Source organism: Canis lupus, chromosome 13, assembly GCF_048164855.1.
Source record: "Canis lupus baileyi chromosome 13, mCanLup2.hap1, whole genome shotgun sequence".
NCBI lineage: Eukaryota > Metazoa > Chordata > Mammalia > Carnivora > Canidae > Canis > Canis lupus.
This window is the reverse complement of record NC_132850.1, coordinates 17,764,501-17,784,938: the sequence shown is the minus strand read 5'-3', so window position 1 is coordinate 17,784,938 and position 20,438 is coordinate 17,764,501. Positions and strand designations below refer to the sequence as shown.

The window sequence follows — 20,438 nt, the reverse complement described above, 5'->3', positions numbered from 1 at the left end:
GGATTGCTCCTAGCGACTGCATCTAGAGAATGGGTTTGAGGGCAACAGATGGGCTTTTGCCTTGGTCTCTGCGAGACCCTCTGCGAGCGGAGGGTCTGAAGCAGGATGATGGTGGTAAGGATGGGGGAGGGATACAGTGACGGGTGTTGGGAGCCTAAAGTCAGCTGGATTTAGGGGTTGGGTGTAGAGCTGTGAGTGTGGGGCATGTAGAAGCCTGAGTTCAATGCCTCCCTGCATTGTAGCTTTGGTTGGGATTAGAAACCTAAGTTCAGTGTCTGTGGGGAATGTAGATTTGGGGCTCAGCAGAGGTAGTGTTTGATACCTTTTGAAAAATTTTAACCAAAATGGGGCACCTGGGTGGCTCAGTTAAGTGTCAGACTCCTTTTTTTTTTTTTTTTAATATGGAACGCTTCACGAATTTGCGTGTCATCCTTGCGCAGGGGCCATGCTAATCTTCTCTATATCGTTCCAATTTTAGTATATGTGCTGCCGAAGCGAGCACAGTGTCAGACTCTTGATTTCAGCTCAGGTCATGATTTTCAGGGTCCAGGTCGTGGTCCACCAGGTCGTGGGCTTTGGGCTCAGCGGGGAGTCTGCTTGAGAGTCTCTCCCTCTGCTCCCCCCCTCCCCCACATGCTCTCTCAAATAAATAAATAACTTTAAAAATTTTATTAAACTTTTTTTTTTTTTTTTTAAGCGGAAGTGTAGTTGACACACTATTACATTACTTCCAGGTATACAGCATAGTGATTGGACAGCTCTGGTATTCTGTGCTCACCACGAGTGTAGCTACCGTTGGTTTGATAACCTTTACTTAGAGTACATGAGGCCACTTGGGAGAGGGCAGAGGCTGGGGGTGGAAAGACAGGAAGAGGAGCCGGTGAAGGAGACAGAAGGGAAATAGGCAGAGATTGGAGCAGAAATGGGAACTGTGTCTATCGCTGGAGCTCAGAGTTGTTGGCCTCAGCGCAGCGTGGTCTCCTGTGCTGCCTGGAGCTCGAGTTCCAGTAACATGAGTGTGGCCAAGTCTCTGGCAGTGAGCAGGTCCTTTGTTACTCTTGACTGATGCCAGGTCCTTTCCTGCCCTGCCCTTCCTGGCACCAGTGACTGGGTGAGAAGGCCCAGACTCTCACCAGCCTCCCTGCTCCTGAAGCAAGCCCTATGTTCCCTTTCTCTTCTGATCCCTATCTCTGCTGTTTTCCTTGGTAGTAGGATTGTGATAAGCGAGTGGGGAAAGTCTTGAGATCCTCTAGTCAAAAGTAGGCCAGAGCCTGTGTCAGAGTCTTAAGAAGTCTCTCTGCTCTTCCTCTGGCCCAGATGGAGCTTGGGTTCTCTGGGTAGCAGCAGCCTAGCTTCAGGATCCCCTGACCCCAACCCCCTGGTGCTCTAAAGGCTCCAAATAGAGGTTGTAGGAAATTGGAACAGGAAACATTTATAGAGAGGACAACAGAATTACCCTGCAAAGGTGACCACTTGCATGTCTTAATGTGTTAATCTTCCTGATTTTCCTAGCCAGATACTAGATTATATCCATGTATGTCTTTTTATAATGATGCCATTGAGATAATAACGTAGGACCTCACAGCTATTCATGATCAATTTTAAATGTGGAAATGTTGAAGAGATGGAAGCCCCGTGCGTGCCTCCTGTTGTCAGCAGCCGCTGCCATGTTGCCGTGGGCGCTCGCTCTGCTTGTGTTATTGGGGTACATGCCGCATACACTTGCCACCACATGAGAGTGGGTTGTCCTCATCAGGTCACTTGAAGTGCACCGAGAGGCACTTCCTCAAGAGTCATATAAATGCTGTTGCCACACCTAGGAAAATAGGCAGTGTTTCATGATGTTCTCCCATCTTCAGTCCATGTTAATTTTTCCCTACTTATCCCAAAAGTGTGTTTCATAGCTTTTTCCCTTTAAACCAGTATAAACCAAACCGGGGTCACCCATTTCAAAGTCTTGTTTCTTTAGTCTCTTAGTCTAGCATGCGCCTCCCCTTACCAAATTTTTTTTTTTTTTTTTAATTTTTATTTATTTATGATAGTTACAGAGAGAGAGAGAGAGGCAGAGACACAGGCAGAGGGAGAAGCAGGCTCCATGCACCGGGAGCCCGATGTGGGATTCGATCCCGGGTCTCCAGGATCGCGCCCTGGGCCAAAGGCAGGCGCCAAACCGCTGCGCCACCCAGGGATCCCACCAAATTTTTTTTAATCGAGGAATAAAATACTCAATGAAATACATCTTTCTTGTGCATCTCAGTGATGGTTTATACATGTAAATTGTAAATTTCCTGCAATTTTCACTTAACATAGTGAACATTTTTCCTTCTCATTACAGTGGTTATAAGTGGAGTGATTTTTTTTTTTTTAAGATTTTATTTATTCATGAGTGACACAGAGAGGGAGGCAGAGACACAGGCAGAGGGAGAAGCAGGCTCCATGCGGGGAGCCTGACATGGGACTCGATCCCGGGTCGCCAGGATCATACCCTGGGCAGAAGGCGGTGCTAAACAGCTGGGCCACCAGGGCTGCCTGTTTTTTTGTTTTGTTTTCTTTTGTTTTGTTTTACCACCTATGGTTTGGTAAACAGAGCAGATATCCCTGTGTTAATTTTTCTCTTGTGATTTGAGAGGCTGTCTGTTTCTGTTTCTTCTATTCAATCTTGGTCACTCTTGTTTTGCCCAGGATAAGAAAAATACTTGTGTTGGTTTAGGCACCATAGTTCCTGGTCGGCCTGTTTGATAGGGCTTGTATAGGTTGATTTTAATTGTCTGCAATGGGGATCCCTGGGTGGCTCAGCAGTTTGGTGCCTGCCTTTGGCCCAGGGCACGATCCTGGAGTCCCGGTATCGAGTCCCGTGTCAGGCTCCTGGCATGGAGCCTGCTTCTCGAACTCTCTGCCGGTGTCTCTGCCTCTCTCTCTCTCTCTCTCTCTCTCTCTATGTCTATCATGAATAAATAAATAAATAAATAAATCTTAAAAAAAAATTGTCTGCAATTACCTCACTACGTTAACAGTACACTTGACTGAGGTCACACACATGGCAGCTGCCAGGGGTCATTTAACATGACTGAAGGCAGAGTAGGTAACTATTCGCACTGAGCTGGAGTTGCTAGAAATGAACAAATAAATAGGCACCTAGTGCAAGTACATACCAGCGCCTTCCTTGGGCTGTTCTGCTTAGATCTGTAGGGCCTTTTCATAGTGGTTCTGTCTGGGAAGTGAGATCCTAGCTGGGGATTCCTGATGCCTCTACATAGCTAGATATGGTGACTCCAATGAGGGCTTCACGTAGTGTCACTGGCATGGAGCCAATCTCCTGTAAGATGTGTCATACTTGGACCTTTTTTTGGACTCACTCGCCAAAGAAGGACATCCCAAATGTGACCTCTCATATTTCCCTCACTTGGGGGAGCATCTGGAGAAACACTATTTCATTTATTTTGATGTTTGTTGCTCCTTTTACCAAAGATTGCTTCCGTTGACCCATAATATTAGAGTTGTGGTATTTTCCTCCCTCCTTCATGGTTTATGTTGGAATCCAGTGGGCTAAGTCCATCTCACTGATTTACTGGGAACTGGAAGGGGTATACCTGTATCACATCCATCTTGTTTTTTGAGCCCAGTTTTTTTGTTTTCCATTCAGCAGTGTGTCCCTTTCTTTTGGGAAGATGGCACCTGGAGGGGATTTTCCTTCCTCAGGCAGTGCTGGGGCCCAATGAATCCTACACTCTGCTGTGTTAGAGTAATGAAGAGACACAAATTTGTCATCTAGACCAGAGGTCTGTGAAGGACCAGATAGTAAATATTTCAGACTTCATAGGCTTCACATATTCTTCTTTCTTCCCTTTAATCCTTTAAAAATGTAAAAACAGTTCTTAGCCCCCCAAGTGGATTGCATTTGTCTTGTGGGCCATGATTGTGTGTTAGGCCTTGGCCTAGACTTAAGGTGTGGGAAAGAGGGTTCGTCTTGGTCACGCTCTACCTTCCTCTGAGCAGAGCCAGGACAGTTGGGGATCCCTGTCCAGAAAAGGCAGCTGTCCCACCAACCTTTGCAGAGGGAACTAGAAAGTTCTGACTAACGCACATGACATAAAAACCTTTAAGTCTTGCCATTTCCTTGTTTTTTTTTTTTTTTCCCCCCCTTTTTTCCCTTCAGTGCAACTGTAGAGAAAACTCTTAAAAGGTAGGGACTCAACATGCTAACATACCGGAGACAACAAGTAACGTGGTTTCTGGCAAGACTGTGTCTTACTGTGCTGCCCTTGGGCACAGGCTTTGAACGCAGGCAGCTGTTAGGGGAGAGGAGCAGGCTGGACTCTGGGTAAGAAGAGAAGGGGCTACAGGCAGGACCATCTGCAGTATCATACAAGTATTGAAGAAGTCTGTTGAAAATTGCTTCTGCCCTTTGCCTTTATCACCTATAGGGTCTTAGGTTTAGGCCAGCCTGGAACCAGGCTGAGCTCATCTGCTCTCTAGGCAGAGTTACACATGTACGGGGCTGGTGCTGACTTGTGCTCTGCTCTCTGCTCCAGAGTCGTCTGAACAGCTGACCCCTGAGGAGGAGGCTGAGGAGACAGAGGCCTGGGCCAAGCCCCTGAGCCAACTATGGCAGAACCGACCCCCAAACTTTGAGGCTGAAAAGGAATTCAATGAGACCATGGCCCAGCAGGCCCCTCACTGCGCTGTCTGTATGATCTTTCAGACTTACCATCAGGTAAGCCCACTTCATCCTCTCCTTTTATCCAGAGCCAGCAGTCCGGAGGGAAGCGAGGTTTAATTGTGGGTACAGAGCTTGTCACTGGTTGTCTTGGGAAAGACATGTTCTTCTAGTATTCACTGCCCCATCCATGTACTGTAGTCAGGTTTCTCCAGGCAGATAATCCAGCAATGTGAGTTTTTACCTGAGAATGGTTTGCAGAACAACTGGGGTGTGGCTTAGCCTTGGGGGGATTCCCTGTACCCTGTGGCATTTACACCATTTGCAGAGAAATCTGTTGTTATCTTTCTAGTCAGAAACTCTTCCTTCCAGGTGTTTTTTTTTCCTGGCCAGGCTGAAGCACTGTGCATTTCTTTAGTCTGCCAGAGCCTCCAGTACAGTCTTTCCTTTCTCTTTGCTACAGTGGGTGTTGGTGAAACTAGGGTGGGGAGGTAGGAGTAGAAGGTGTGCAGGAGGGGGAGGCACTGGGGCTGAGTTCATCTGTGCCCCTTGGGTTCCTGGGGCATTGATGGCCATCCACACCAGCATGTGCCAGGTGAGGAGCTTGGTCTCAGCTGGGACCTGCACAGGGTGACCTGGCATGGCTGCACTGAGCCTGGCATGGCCCCAGATTTCACGCTTGCCAAAGAATGGAACTGTGAGACCATACATACTTTGGGTTAGTAGCTCACTGCTTCTTTCCATTGACCGAAAAAAGGCAGAACTGAAGAATTGTATGTGCCCTTGCCTGCGAGGCAAGTACAACCATGGCCTGGTTGTACTGTTAGCAGACCTATCAAGTGGGTCTCTGTTTTCATGAGGGGCATGTACTTAGGGTTGACATATTTGAGGCCCTGTCCTTGAAATGCTGGTAGTGCCAGCATATATTTGCAGTTAGGGTATTTGTCAAGGGAAGTACATGGACCTACCATTCTTTCTGAAGGGACCCCTAGCCAGGAATCACAGGTGGGTCTCCAGCCATGTGGCAGTGCTTGCAGCTTAGGTGACTCACTGCTGTTGGCCCCTGGGGGAAATCACGCTAGTCTGTTAGGAGCACCAGCTCTGGGTCCTCTCCCTGGGCGGGGGCCACCATGCAGTGCCACACATAGGGGAGCCCACGAGAGCAACCTTGCTAACATCTCAGCGCGTTTTATTACCACTTGGTTTGGAAAGATTGAAATCCCAGTTGCCTCTTACCTCGCTCCATTTCCTCAGTTGTCCCCAGGGGCCTTTGTTTGATGCCGTTGTGGGAAATTGAATTTGAGTCATTAGAGGTAACTTCAATTAGCAGCTCTGGGATAATAGCTGCCACCTAGGAACTGTAGCCAGAGTCCTACCAGTAAGAGAGGCAGCTTTCTGCTGACAGAGCAGGTGGGAAGCTGGGAATACAGGCACATGCTCACTGAGGGCTGCCCCTGCTTGCTCTCCTTAGGTTGAGTTTGGAGGCCTTAGTCAGAGCTGTGGAAACACTTCAGCTCTGGCCCCCCAGAAGCAGAGGACCAAGCCATTGATTCCAGAAATGTGTTTCACCTCCACTGGCTGCAGCACCGACATCAACCTTTCTACCCCTTACCTTGAGGAGGACGGCACTAGTCTTCTAGTTTCCTGCAAGAAGTGCAGTGTCCGCGTCCATGCCAGTGAGTGGTTCACCTTTGCTCTACGGCCTGACCCAGAGGCCTGCTCACTGTGGTCTCACCCCATGTTGGCCTCACCCCAGCTTTCCAGGGGCCTTCCTAGGCCCTCAAGTGCAAAGATTGCTCTTGTGTTGTTGGGGAGTTCGCTGCTGATAATTGAAGTTCCACCATTGATTTTGGGGTCTTTGCTTGTGTAGTCAACCTTGTACTTTTCTCTGGGCTGCACATACCGGGGGAGAAGGGAGGGATTAGTTCCCTGCGTGCTCGTACCAGGGAATCTACAGTCTTTGACTTTTGAGACCTTGGGCCATACCGTGTGGGTGAATCCTGGGGCCCCTGACTCTAGAATTCAGAGGTTTTTCTGTAAGATTTGGTTACAGCTTTCAGACTGGTGGTATATGGAAAAGAGTTGCAAGTATATATTCTTACTCTGGTCTCTGGGTTTAATTTACTCATCTTGGTGTCCTTGTTAGGTTGCTATGGGGTCCCCCCGACAAAGGCTTCTGAAGACTGGATGTGTTCTCGATGTTCAGCCAATGCCCTGGAGGAGGTGAGTGTGTCCACAGTGTTGCTGTCTTGCCTGTGAGACTTGGGGTTTGCTCAGGGCCAGGTTTTTTTTGTATGGACTTACTTTCTTCTTCTTTTTTGTATGGACTTACTTTCTTCTTCTTTCTTCTTCCTTCTTCTTTCTTCTTCTTCTTCTTCTTCTTCTTCTCCTCCTCCTCCTCCTCCTCCTCCTCCTCCTCCTCCTCCTCCTCCTCTCCTCCTCCTCCTTCTCCTCCTCCTTCTTTCTTTCTTCTTCTTTCTTCTTCTATTTCTTCTTCTTCTTCTTCTTTCTTCTTTCTTCTTTCTTCTTTCTTCTTTCTTCTTTCTTCTTATTTCTTTTTTTTAGATTTTACTTATTTTATTAGAGATCACAAAGGGAGGGAGGGCCAGAGGGACAGGAAAACAAGCAGACTCCCCACTGTGCAGGGAGTCCGACATGGGGCTTGATCCCAGAACCCCGAGATCATGACCTGAGCTGAAGGCCTACGCTTAACTAAGCCACCCAGGTGCCCCTCATGTGGGCTTTCTGTCTCCAGCAGTCTGCACAGGGCCTGGTTCACAGTGATGTCAGAGTGGGTATTGTCAGAATAAATCCCCATAGCCTGGTTGCTGCTCAGCTATGGCAGGACATGTATCAGTCTGAAAGTTGTATTTGCTACATTGTATCTGGACCAAGTAGGTCCCCCTGTGAACCAGCTATAACCCCCTTTAAAGAACTTAGCTATTGGGTTGGGCCATCAGAACGGGGCTCAGATGCTTCATTTAGTAGCTCTCTCCTCTTTATCCCCTGCCCCGGAACCTTGGCAGCACCCCACGTAGGAGGCGGGCAGAGACCTGTAATGCCTTCAGTTTGGACAGAGCGTTCTTGGTGACCACTTACAGCTGTTACTATTAACAACGAAGAGGATTATGTTAAGTCAGGCAAATACTTGGTATACTTTAGCTCTGGGTGGTCTCCTTGTCTTCCTGTGGGGGAGTCCTGCTTATGTGGACTGTGTAGGCGAGGCCCCACATGCCATTAAGCCACTTTCTTATGTGGAGGCTGCAGTTACCCAAAGGAGGCCAAGGAGAGAGCAGATTGGATGTTAATGACTTGGTGGTAACCGCCCTTCCTCCCCATCCCTTCTTGGCAGGATTGCTGTTTGTGCTCACTACGAGGGGGAGCCCTACAGAGAGCCAATGATGACAGGTGAGTTTCTGAGCAGTGGCTCCGCTGCTCAGCTCTGGAGCAGCGTTGGAGAGGCTCTGAGAGGGCAGTGGCCGTTCATCAAAATGACTGATGGAGGGTTTGGGAAGCACATTGTTGGAGCTGGAATAGCATCTCCAAGACTAATTTTGAAAATGGGTTGCCAAGGGGAGCCAAGCAGCTCTAGACCTTTCCAATCTAGCTTCTCCTCCGAGGCAGAGATATAAGTGATGTCTTCCTTTTGGAGGAGCTAAGACAGGCGCATGAGGGTGTGGGGATCCTGCACAGACCATGTAGTGGCCCCATGGGCCAGAAGTGAGACAGTTACCTTATTGTAGCTGGGGCTGGTGCAGAGGTGGCCATGGGCATGGGCTTGTGAGCCCTTGTCCACAGGCGCACTCTGCCTGGCTCAGGCCTGTTGTTGGAAGGAGGGTGAGTGTCCTTGGGGAGCAGAGTGGGACATGGAGGAGAGCTCAGCCTCGCCCACCTGCTGTGAAGTCAGACCTACAGAAGTCTGGGCATCCTAGCCAGCAGGCAGCTTTTCTTACTGAGCTGACCCTTTGTGCCTGGTCTTAGCTTACTTGGTCTGAGGTAGAAGTGTGAGGTGGATGAAGTTTTTGCTCTGGAAAAGCTGGCTGTCCGAGGGACTGTAGTGCACACAGATTGGTGGGCAGCCGGTGGTGAATATCCTGCTTCTAGCTAACGTCCTGTGGGAATTGGAGCCTGCCTGCAGTACAGGAACCTCCCCGATCCTTTGTTCTGTTCCACATAGACAGCTCTTCTGCTTGCTGCTTCCAGGCCTTTATTTTTTTTCTTTTAAATATTCTATTTATTTATTCATGAGAGACACAGACACACACACACACACACACACACACAGAGGCAGAGACATAGGCAGAGGGAGAAGCACGCTCCAAGCAGGGAACCTGACATGGGACTTGATTCCAGGTCTCCAGGTCATGCCCTGGGCTGAAGGTGGTGCTCAACCACTGAGCCACCCTGGGCTGCCGGCTTCCAGGCCTTCAAAGGCACTTGCTGCCATTATTTGAGGTTATCCTGTTCCTCATAGTTGTGGGAGAGCGCTGTTAAAAGTTCTTCCTTACTTGGAGCAGAAGTGGCTCTCCTTGAGCCTCCCACCTTAACCCTATATCCCTAGTTCTGCTCCTGTGGGGTCATGCCAAACAAGTCTGTTCCCACAGTTGCAGAGGAGCCCCACCAATACTATACAGACAGCTTCTGTGTAGGCCCCACATTGTCTGTGATAGCTTTTATCTGGTCTGATGTTAAGAGTCACATCATGTTCCTATCAAAATGCCCAGAACTGTAATTTTCTCAAAATGTCCATTGAACAGACCTGTCAGAGTAGGTGGGGCCTGTGCCAGACCTTAACGAGTGAGCTTGCTGTGGATGCAGGGATCAGAAGGAGAGGTCATTTCAGCCCAGGGGAAAGGTTTGGGTGAAGGCCTAGAGGGGAGACCTATGGCTACTGGCAGACGGGGGACAGATGGAGACATTTTGAGGAAGCACCCAGCTTCTGTGGTAAAAGAGGTCTATATAGAGCTCTCTGATTTATTCTCACTTCCTGAAACCTACCCCTTTCAATCAGCTGTGTTTCTGCTCATTTTGCAAGAGATTTTATATGAGTTTGTGGTGTAAGAAGCGCAACCCTGTGCTAATGCAGGGCCGTATAGTAGGGACCCATTTCTGTACTCAGTGTGAACACTCCTGGTTCTTACCTTGCCAAGTCCCTGGACCTTGCAGGTGGAAGGAAGAGGCCTTGTTTGGCTAGGGAGGGAGCACTGTGTGCAGGCCCCCCCCCCCCCCCCCCTGAATTGATAGATTTGGTGAAAAGGCAACAGGGCCTTACAGCCAGAGGTGACTGAGGTAGCCTTTGCCTTTTGGCAGGTGGGTCCACGTCTCATGTGCTGTGGCAATTTTGGAAGCAAGGTTTGTCAACATTGCCGAAAGAAGTCCAGTGGATGTGAGCAAAATTCCCTTGCCCCGCTTCAAACTGGTAAGGAAGAGGGAATGGGCTTGGGGACTCTCTCTGTCATTGCCCCATTTATATGTCTCTGGGTGGAGGAGAACATAACGTTTTTGAGGCCCAGTGGTCATCTTTTACCCTTGGTTTTGGTCAAGGTTTGTGAGGCACCATATGGTTAAAACTACTTACTGAGGACACATGTATTCATATAGGAGGTTGAAAGAGGTGTATGTACCCTTTTGTTTCGGGAAGAAGGTGCTGGTTTGGCTGTGTGCATTTAGACAGGGGAACAGTGGAGGAGACTGCAGTGGTAGCTGCTGGAGTCACTGGCTTGCTTCCCTTGTGTTGTAGAAATGCGTCTTCTGCAAGAAGCGGAGGAAAAGAACCGCTGGCTGCTGTGTGCAATGTTCTCACGGCCGTTGCCCAACTGCCTTCCACGTGAGCTGTGCCCAGGCTGCTGGGGTGATGATGCAGCCCGATGACTGGCCTTTTGTTGTCTTCATTACCTGCTTTCGACACAAGATCCCTAATCTGGAGGTGAGGGAGGATGCCATTCTAGAATCCTCTTGACAGTTTCTAGGGTCATTTTCTCTGCAGGCTATCCATTTATTGTGTCAGCAAGTATTCTCTCCAGAGTCCTGCTTTATGGAGAGTGCCAATGTGGAAGGGATGAAGAGGTGGCCCTCATCCATCTCTGCTCCCTGCCTTGTACCTCCTAATCAGCATCAAACTGCTTGTGGTCGATTCTTTGTGATTATCTGTTTACTTGTTTGCCACCCCTCCCTGAGGGGGCCCTAGCTTATTAACATGAGTGTCCCTCTTCCCTAACACGGTGTCTAGGATGTAGCAGGAGCTCTGCAGATAGTGTCAGCTGGTAGAGAGTGCTCGGAAGAGTTAACTGTTAACCACCGTACAGTAGACTTTTGTGCTTCTCTAAATAGTGAAGCTTGGAGAAAATTACATGTCATCTTAGGTAGACAAGTTATGAAAGAGTTTGGGTAGAAGGTGGCAATTGAATTGGGACTTAAACAATAAGTAGCAATTGTGAGAGGGAGGGCATTCAGGGCTTCAGAAGCAGAACAAGCAAGGCTCAGGAGAAGGTGCATGTGAGGCTGGTTCTGGGAATATGGCAGGTACTGAAAGACAAGCGGCGCCAGGCGGTTAAGGCCCTGGACTGCCCCATTTAGGAATTTGATCTCTCTTCCACTAGATGAGAACTTTTCAAAAATTGATTTTGAGCCATATTTCTTAACAGTTACTCTAGTGGTGGATTCAAAGGCTCGAAGCTGAAATTTAAGGCAGGGGGACTAGTTAGTTTGGGATTAAAGTGAGGTCTGAAGTGAGAACATACAGGGAGGTAGAGCTTTGGGGGTCACATCTAACCATGGGCTCCTACGATGGGTGGAATTGACAGGGATTGTTGACCGCCTTAGAGATTAACATGGGGAAGGTGTAAGGGAGTGTCTATTTAAGACGGCTCATGTTCTTTCCCTGAAAGATGGAAGGGATGCAAATTCGATGATGCTATTAACTGGCCAGAACTGATTCAGAGTAGGGCTGGTTCCCAGGTGAGGAGGGGGAGAAGTGAAGAGGATAGGACATTTGACATTGAGGTGATTGCTGGAGCACTCTGATGGAGCTTCTAAAGGAGGCTGCTTTAACTATGAGGGTGAAGATTTGGATCTTAGCAGTCTTTAACAGGGTAGTTCAATCCAGTTGCCATTAGAAACTGGAATCTGGAGATTCCTAATATAAGGAGCAGATGGCAGAGCAGAAGCCAGCCAAAGTAGCTGAAAAAGTACAGATGGAAGCCACTGGAGGGGGATCAGGAGGTTGTGTGCTCTGGGGCCGGCAGGTCTGGCATAGTGCTCATTGGTGCCCCACACTGAGGAGTTGCCATGGGGTCTTCTGGTCAGAAGCCAGACTCTAGTTGGGGGAGTTAGAGTCAAATAGGAGAGATGCTTATAAAGATGATGAATACGGTAGTGAAGAACACAATAGAGGGCTCCTCTAGAGGAGCACACCTGTCATTACCATTTGAGATTGTGGCATAGGTCTTGTTGGCTGACTGGATTCTTCTTTTTCATAAAGATCTTTGACTAAGCATGACAGGTGGGCAGGTAGGTTAGGAGCTCAGGAAGAGGAGAAAGTCTTTGTGAGAAAGAGACTGGAGGGGTGGTGCGTGAGGTGTAGGGCTGAGCCCCAAGGATCAGGGAAGCAGGAGTTTGCTTATGGAGCCAGGCCAGTACTACGGGGATTGTCCTCAGCACTCCAGATCCTTTTTTTTTCTTTAAAAGATTTTATTTATCTGTTTATTCATGAGAGATGCAGAGACACAGGCAGAGGGAGAAGCAGGCTCCTCGCAGGGAGCCCGACACGGGACCCAATCCCAGGACCTGATCCTGGGACTCTAGGATCACGCCCTGGGCCAAAGGCAGGTGTTAAACCACTGAGCCACCCAGGCATCCCTAGCACTCCAGATCCTTAAATTGGCAGCTGTAGGCTGCTGACCCTGTGAGAACATGGGGTACTGTTGAGTATTTCTTTCATAATCTTTCAAATACTTACTAAGCACCTATTACATCTTAGGCTCAGGTTTAGGCATTGGGAGTATACCAGTGACCCAGACCCAACCGTGCCTGTCCTCTTGCTCCATGCAGTTGGAAAACCCATTGAAACGTGTAAATGTACAGTATGTCAGATGGCCAGAGGGGTGGTGGATGAAAATGTAGCAGGATAAGGGGAATGGAAGAGGAATATTAAGGAAGTATCAGTAGGTTGACATTTGGATGTGAGGGGGCCAGTGTGCAGATGACTGAGGAATAGCATTTCAGGCAGAGGGAACAGCAGGGCAAAGACTGAGGTGGGGAATGTGTTTGGCACACATGTTCAGGGACAGTAAGGGGGCCAGCGTGACGGAGCACAGTGCTTGGGGGAACTTGGGGAGGAGTGGTTGGATCTAGTGCCACCAGATGCTCTGTGATCCATTTGCATCAGGGGTAAGTTCAGGATGAGAGGGTGGTGTGAGTGTCTCAGAGATTATAGGGCCCTTAGAATGGGAGCTCCTGGTCACATGCGGCTAAGGACATCCAGGGATCTTCAGTCTTTGTGCTTTAGCCCTGAGTGTAGAGCTAGTGCTGAGATTAGCATGGTGCATTGTTTGGGGGCCTGGGCTCAGAGCCCCCACTGAGTGTCTTCCTTGATGTGTATCTAAGCTGTATGCATTCGTAGGTGCTATTTGGTTAGTTCCTGGCAACAATAGGGAAGTCACAAGAGTCTATTCTGGGAGATAGTATGGTAGAAGGACCCATTGTGGACTGGGAACTAGGGAGGTGCTACATTTATGGAGGGAAACATGCTGCTGGTTTCTTGTAGCCTCCCTGCTGGGATTTGAGTACCTGGAAAGATCTGGTTCAGCTCCCACCCCCTAGTCTTTCTTGATTTTCCATTTCCATCGTCTTTCCCTGGGAAAGAAAAACCAGTTGGTCTTGGTCCACATTTTTCAGGCCTGTCAAATCATGTGGGAGTAACCCAAGCCTCTATTTTTTTCCAGCGTGCCAAGGGGGCCTTGCAGAGCATCACTGCAGGCCAGAAGGTCATTAGCAAGCACAAGAATGGGCGCTTCTACCAGTGTGAGGTGGTCAGGCTCACCACTGAGACCTTCTATGAAGTCAACTTTGATGATGGTTCTTTCAGTGACAATCTCTATCCTGAGGACATAGTGGTAATGTCTGCAAGGAGCTTCTTGGGCAGTTTGGGATGGGGGTGTTTCTGGGGCTGGCTGGCAGACTGACTGTGGGCCTGCCTGCCATTTCTAGCTGGGCCCACAGTCCCATCAGTCTTTCCCTGAACATAAGGAAGCATTTTGTACTGGTGTTTCTTTGTGAAGAAAACTGCGTGCTGCTAGGCTACTCTGCTTCCCCTAGACGCTCACAGGAATCTGTGTTTTCTTTTCTTTTTCCTTGATTTTATTTATTTATTCATGAGAGACACAGAGAGAGAGACACAAACATAGGCAGAAGGAGAAGCAGGCTTCCTGTGGGGCGCCTGATGCAGGACTCGATTCCAGGGCCCCAGGATCACGACCTGAGCCAAAGGCAGGTGCTCAACCACTGAGCCATCCAGGTGCCCGGAATCCGTGTTTTCTGCAGTATTTTGAAGCCTGCTTCTATTTCAGTCAAACTACCATGAAAGGTGTTCTAGTGCAGTGGAATCTGACCAATGTGCCAACACCAGCTCCTTTGCTTAGTAGCTGTGTGATTTTGGAAGAATTATCCACCTTCTTTTCCTGTCATGCCCTCTTAGTGGATGTATGGAATTTGCTTTTGGTTCTTTACAGGTGAAGGCTTTGGGGCTGAGTAGAAACTGCTTGGAGACATCCCTGGCCTGCTTATGTTATTGACACCTGACACACTGGAAGCTCTGCCTGGACCCACTTCTAGGTTTCCTGGCTCAGTATTCAGGACTTAGTTTGAGTTTCCCTTACTCTCACTCTGCCCTTTCCTAAGCACCAAAGCAGTGGATGAAGCCACTTCTACCTTTAAGGAATCCAGTAGTTCCCATCTTTATCCTGTATTAGCAACCTAGTTGCTAAAAGCACCTAACGTTAGTTACAAGGTAGACTTGAGTCATAGTAAAGATGATATTAGTAGTGTTTGTGGCAGCAGTAGAGGTATAATTTACTAAGCTTTTCTAGCACACCAGGCCCTGTACTAAATGCTTCATGTTAGGTGTCTCTGTCACTTCTGAGAAGCAAGCGGTGCTATCTCTAACTTAGATCCGTGATCTCAGGACTCTGTTTTCTAAAAATTACTGAGGACCTCATAGAGCTTTTTTGTGGGTAATGTCTGCCCATGTTTACTGGAAATTAAAATGGAGATTAATATAATCTGGGTTTTTAAAGATAGCTTTTAAAACAAAATATTAGTGGGAAGAATGCCATTTTCTACATTTCTGCACATCTTTTTTTTTTTTTTTTCCTAAGATTTTATTTATTTATAAATAACCTTTACACCCAACTTGGGGCTCGAACCCACAACCCTGAGATCAAGAGTCACACACTCCACCAACTGAGCCTGCCTGGTGCCCCTCAGAAATATGTTTAAATTTGGCAAAGCTTCAAGCTTATTGAAGCTTATTGTGGTGATACAACTTTTCTGACGTTCAGATTTTTCTAAAAGCTGAAGTTTTTTTATTGGCAGTACTGTCTTTTATTTTCCTTGAAGTGACAAGCTTATTTCATTCATTTCTGAGAAGATGTCTGCCAAAACCCAAGTCTGAATAACCATAGTTTGTCAGCCAGTTTTTCAAACAAAGCTAGTGTTCCATGATAAAAAGCAGCTCACAACTCGGTTCCACAGTGCTTTCCCTCAAGACAACCATCCTCCTTCAGCCTGCAGTAGAAGTGTCCGTCTCCAAGTACTCACATGCATACTCCAGGACTGAGGTTTGACAAGTTAAGTTTTTCTGCTTCATCAAGAGACACTATTATGTGAAACCAGGCATTTTTCTCTTTTCCCTCAATTATAAGCTCCCGGTGGTGAAAAAATACAGCACAAAGAAAGAGGCTAATAACGTTTTAACGTTACTCAGAATTCGTCGTTGTCTTCTGTCTCCTCGGGGCAGGGCCTGTCCCTTGACCTTTAGCAGGACAGTTAAAGCAGTGTGAGAAGGATTCTTGATCTTGGCACTATGTTTATTAAATTTACTCTATGTTTGCTCTGTCACCTCAGAGCAACAGGGGCAGAGAGATGGGGCTGACTTGGACTCAGCAGGCAGGTCTCTAACTAGGGTATCTTTCAGCCCAGGGAGAGCCTGCCTGGCCTGTATGCCTGAGCAGGAATTTGTCCCAGTTCATTCTTCCCTAAGTAGGTGGTGGTAACCCCTGCACGCAGAGGGATCTTCCTTTCACTCTTCTCCCCTACTGTTCCCTCAGAGTCAGGACTGTCTCCAGTTGGGTCCTCCTGCTGAAGGAGAAGTGGTCCAAGTGAGATGGACAGATGGCCAAGTCTACGGAGCTAAATTTGTGGCCTCCCACCCCATCCAGATGTACCAGGTAGCCAGCCAAAGGTTTTTGTGGGGGGCTGGGGAGCACTTGATTAATTCAAATGTTTCCTCTTAGGCTGGAGGGGAATCTTTGCTCTTGGGAGAGCTCAGCGGTCAGTAATAACCTTTTCAGAGCTTGGGACTGCTCTATGTCTATCTAGTCTGCCAGAGGTGGCTTCAGATTTGGCAGTCCTTCATTCAGTGTTCTGGATCCTTCCTGTGATGGCAGGAAATTGCCACTGTGCACAGTGGACCAGGGAGAAAGGGATCTCTTAGCCAAAGGTCTTTGTTTATTCGGTAGGTGGAGTTTGAGGATGGCTCACAGCTTGTGGTTAAGAGAGATGACGTGTACACGCTGGATGAAGAGCTTCCCAAGAGAGTCAAGTCTAGACTGGTGAGTGTGTTTTCTGTGTGTTCATGGTTCTGGTCTGGGAGGGAGGGAACAAGGCAAGGGTGTGTCCTTTTGTTCTTTCCCTGGGGTGGTTGGCCACAAAGTGCTCATCGGGCTTGCTTATTCCTCTACAGTCTGTAGCCTCAGACATGCGCTTCAACGAGATTTTCACAGAGAAGGAAGTTAAGCAGGAAAAGAAACGGCAACGAGTGATCAACTCAAGATACCGGGAAGATTACATTGAGCCTGCACTATACCGAGCCATCATGGAGTAGGTGCTTCCAGGGGCCAACCGGTGCCCAGCCATCAAGGCGAGAGCACTGTGGGGTTCCACAGCACAGCAGACCCTTGGAACTCTGAAGGCTCTGAAAGTGAAGTTGTACAATGAAAAGGAATGGAATAACTGACCCCATTGTCTTCTCACACCCCCATCCCCGTCGCATTCCGCTGTAGTGAAAGGACAGCCTTCCTTGGACATGTGGCAGCAGCTGATCTCCCAGCTGAAGGGCTGTGCACTGAACTGCTGGGGCTGCCCTGGCCCCGGTTTGCAGCGGGGTTGACTGTGCTGGCTGGGCTGGTTGCCCTGTTCCTGGCCTAGGACTTAGCTTCCTAACAATCACCTGCACCAACTAGGCAGAGGTGCTGGTGCTTCCTTCCTCCCCTCTTTTGTATTTATGTGTGTGTGTGCGTGCGTGCCTGCGTGTATATGTGTGTGTGTGTGTGTCCGTGTGCGCATGTGTGGATGTTTGGTCTGGACCAGCTTCTGCCAGCCCTTGGCCTTTACTGCCTTCCTTGCCTGTCCAGGGCAAACAGAATGTGAAATTTGGCCCTCAGCTGAGCTGAGCAAAGGCTCCTAGGGGTTGGCTGGAGATAAGTATGGCATCTGTGTCCCTGGAACGGGCTCAAGGAAGTGCTGGCGAAGCTGCAAGTGTTGAGATATTAGGGAGTTAATGCCACCTCTTTGTCCTATTTTGATGGAGAAGATAGGAGGTAGCATGGGGCTGTGCCCATATCACTCTAGGCACAGGACCTCTCTGGCACAGTATTAGGGTGCGGGTGGGGAGCACCTGAAGGGGGATCTTAATGATGGAAGCAGGCAGAGCCTGGTGGGTGATTCTGGCAACAGAAAATTGCAATCATGCAGGGGCTGGGAGGGTTAAGATGAACTGGGGCCACTGGAGACTGGGGGGCAGGTCTAGATATGCCCCTGGTCTGGGGGTGGGAGGGAGCTGATTTGGGGGTGGGGGTGGGACTGGAGGGCAACGCTGAAGGGGTTAAACAGGTTTTTGCTCCTCATGAATTTGTTTGCCTGGGCCCAGGATTGGAGGGCTTCACACCTATACCCTTGTGTATACAAGAATCAGATTTATAATACTTCCCTGTTTTTTGTTACGTATGAACGCTATAAACCAAATTATTTTGAAAACTGGTGCATCACCTTGTCCTTAGCAATAAAATGTGTTGAGCAGAGGATTTGCTGTGTCTGCCCCACAGAGCCTGAATGGCCCAGGGTCAGGCTGGGGGTAGATCTAGTTATAAGCTCTGGGGCAGGGCGAGCTATTTTAAGAAGACCACTCGGGCAGGATCTAGGAAGCTGTCCTAAAGCGATGGGTTCCTTGTCAAGTCCTGGTCCTGTGGGCTGTGTGTTAGACCAGGCAGGGGGAGACCTGGGGAGCAGAGGCACTGGTGGTTATGAGCTCCTTGTTTTGCTTCCTTTGTCTTCGGGGTAGAAAGGAGGGGATTGAGGACCGGGCCACTCTCACAGTCAAACTGGGTTTGAGCTCTCACTTCATTATCTTCCTATCTTCATGGAGCTGGTCTAGGTCCACGTCATCCATCATCTGTGTTTCATACAAATTGTGGAGCTAGCATAAAGATGCTTTAAAAGCAAGGGACTCGACACCCCCAGTGGGATCCAGTGGGGGCTTGAAGCTACTGTGAGCTGCCTGTAGTTAGTGATAAACTTCCCTGGAGGAAAATCTGTCCCTTTGCCTGGTGGGTTCCTGGGCTATCGGTGGTTGAGGATAGAGCAGCAGCAGGGCACGGAGGGGCCAGTGACTAGGTGCAGGACTTGGGCAGCTGCTCCAGCTGACCCTTGGATGACCGGACACTTGTTTCATGGCCCTGTCCAGGTGCTAGAGAGGCTTGGTCATTTCAGCAACTCAATGCTTCTTTGTATCCCGGGGCTTGGGAGGTGGCTGCTACCTGGTGTCTGATTGTAGAAGAGAGAAGCGGCAGGTTTCAAAGATACTTTTCTCCTCCCTGGGGCCAAGAAAAAGAAGTTGACTTTTTTTTGTCCAGCATCCAAGAGTTCATTTGGGAGATGCGACCAGGCCTTAATGGATTGTTGAGCCCTGGGAGCGCATTTCCTTGATAAGCAGGACTGCTTCTCCAGACTTGGCAGGGTCCCAGGCCCTACTCCTCTGATGGACCCCACCATCCTGATCCTTGCTGAAAGCCCTGCAGGGATGAGGTGCCTGGTCTAACTCCAGCAGAGTTCTTAACAGCCGACTTTTTCTAGAAATACCGCCCTTTGCATTTTGGCCAAAGTAATAACTGGGGAAACCGAAGTTTAAAGAGGCGATGAGACTTGCTTGCATCCCATGGAACAGGCCGTCGGTTTTCGTCCGTCCTTACCGCCTGCCTGCCCGTGCGGTCAGGCCCAGGCCTTGGAAGACCGGCTGCAGGGATGGGTTTTTGTCGGGGGCAAACTGCCGGCTGCTAAGGTGGTACCCCGGGTGGGCAACCGAGGCTCGCAGCCCCATCCCTGCTATTGGCTCAGCTGCGGGAGCGAAGGGTGGGAGGGAGCTGGGACCTCGGGAGCTGCACAGGGCGGGGGTCCTGAGTCCGCGCTAGACGTGTCCGTTGCCCTCCCCCCCCCACCCCCCGCCCGTAGCAGGGAACCCCGTGCCCTCCGCCGCCGCAGGGTCGGGCCGGGTCGCCCAGCCCGCGGAGCTCCCCCCAAGCCCTGGGCCCCGGGGGGCCGTCGCGGGCGAGGACACGTGTCCCGAGGGGCTGGGTCGCGGCCGCGGGGCGCCTGCGGGGCGAGAGGCGGGGGAGGGGGTTGCTGCCGGCGGCCGAGCCCACTCGCAGCCCCGCAGCCCCGCGGCCCGGGTCCCGCGCCGATTGGGCCTCCGCGAGCCTGCGCCCGCCCACGGCCCGCAGCGCCGCTCCCCATTGGTCAGCGCGGCGCCCCGCCCGCCTCCCGCGCCCCGATTGGCCGGCGCCGCCCGACCCCCGGCGAGGGCGCCGAGGCGGAGAGCGGGATTGGTGGTCGCGCTCCGCCCGCCGCTGCGTCCCCACCATGGCGGCGCCCGTGCAGCCCACCGCGTCGTGGGCGCCCGCCGGGCTCCCCCGCGGCTGTGGCGGCCGCCCGCGCCTCGGCCTCCGCCTCCCCGCCCGCGCCGGCCCGGGCGCCGCCTCCCCGCTGCCTCCGTCTCCGCTGCGGTAAGGCCCGCCGTGCGCGCGGCTAACGGGGGCCGCCCCGCCCGCGCCGGGGACGGGCGTGGGGGGGAGGCACGGCCCAGCTGCCCCGAGCCCTGGGGCCCGGCCCCGGCGACCTCGGCCCGGAGGGGCGGCTGCGGCCGGGCCCGGGGAGGGCGCCTGCAGCCGGCTGCGGGACCCCGCGCGCTGCGCACCTGGCGCCCAGCAGGGCCGGCCCGGCCTCCGCCGGCGGAGCGGGAGTCGCAGCGCGCGGCCGCCCTGCTCGCCGCTCAGGCAGCCGCGCGCTCGGGTCCGGTCGCTGGGGCCCGCACGCTTGGCCTCCCGGCTCCCCTCCCTCCGGCCCCCCCCTCCGGCCCCCCACCATCCCCACCGACCCCATCCCCCGCTGTTGATTCCGGGGTCCTGCTTGCAAGGGGAGGCACCTCCGTGATGAGAGCAGGTTTGGGGAGGATGCTGTCCCACGAATATTTGGGATTTCTTCTTTACCGCTGCTCATTTTTAGGATGCCTCAG

The 20,438-nt window shown here is 50.7% G+C and overlaps 2 protein-coding genes and 1 non-coding gene across 15 annotated transcripts in view; 2 read left to right on the top strand and 1 right to left on the bottom strand.

Annotated features, from left to right (window-relative positions):
• Window positions 1–17,955, top strand: part of KDM4A (lysine demethylase 4A) — a 48,700-nt gene extending 30,745 nt beyond the window's left edge. For 4 of the 7 annotated variants that reach the window (XM_072772574.1, XM_072772576.1, XM_072772575.1 and 1 more), the window contains exons 13-22: window positions 4,533–4,714; window positions 6,129–6,333; window positions 6,804–6,880; window positions 8,010–8,065; window positions 9,968–10,076; window positions 10,398–10,583; window positions 13,600–13,770; window positions 15,982–16,101; window positions 16,393–16,485; window positions 16,617–17,955. In XM_072772574.1, the coding sequence (XP_072628675.1) occupies window positions 4,533–4,714; window positions 6,129–6,333; window positions 6,804–6,880; window positions 8,010–8,065; window positions 9,968–10,076; window positions 10,398–10,583; window positions 13,600–13,770; window positions 15,982–16,101; window positions 16,393–16,485; window positions 16,617–16,757 (1,340 nt within the window). In that variant the 3' untranslated portion in view covers window positions 16,758–17,955. Of the gene's footprint in view, window positions 1–4,532; window positions 4,715–6,128; window positions 6,334–6,803; window positions 6,881–8,009; window positions 8,066–9,967; window positions 10,077–10,397; window positions 10,584–13,599; window positions 13,771–14,385; window positions 14,489–15,406; window positions 15,580–15,981; window positions 16,102–16,392; window positions 16,486–16,616 lie in introns of those variants that run through there. The other 3 variants (XM_072772578.1, XM_072772579.1, XR_012005590.1) reach the window with 3 other exon arrangements.
• LOC140603297 (U6 spliceosomal RNA) lies at window positions 396–502 on the bottom strand. The gene has a single exon (XR_012006295.1). It is a non-coding gene; the product is annotated as a U6 spliceosomal RNA (small nuclear RNA).
• A 1,833-nt stretch (window positions 17,956–19,788) lies between the features above and the next one.
• Window positions 19,789–20,438, top strand: part of ST3GAL3 (ST3 beta-galactoside alpha-2,3-sialyltransferase 3) — a 198,832-nt gene continuing 198,182 nt past the window's right edge. For all 7 annotated transcript variants that reach the window (XM_072772568.1, XM_072772563.1, XM_072772557.1 and 4 more), the window contains exon 1: window positions 19,789–19,929. The gene's annotated coding sequence lies outside the window, so the exon portion shown is untranslated. The remainder of the gene's footprint in view (window positions 19,930–20,438) is intronic.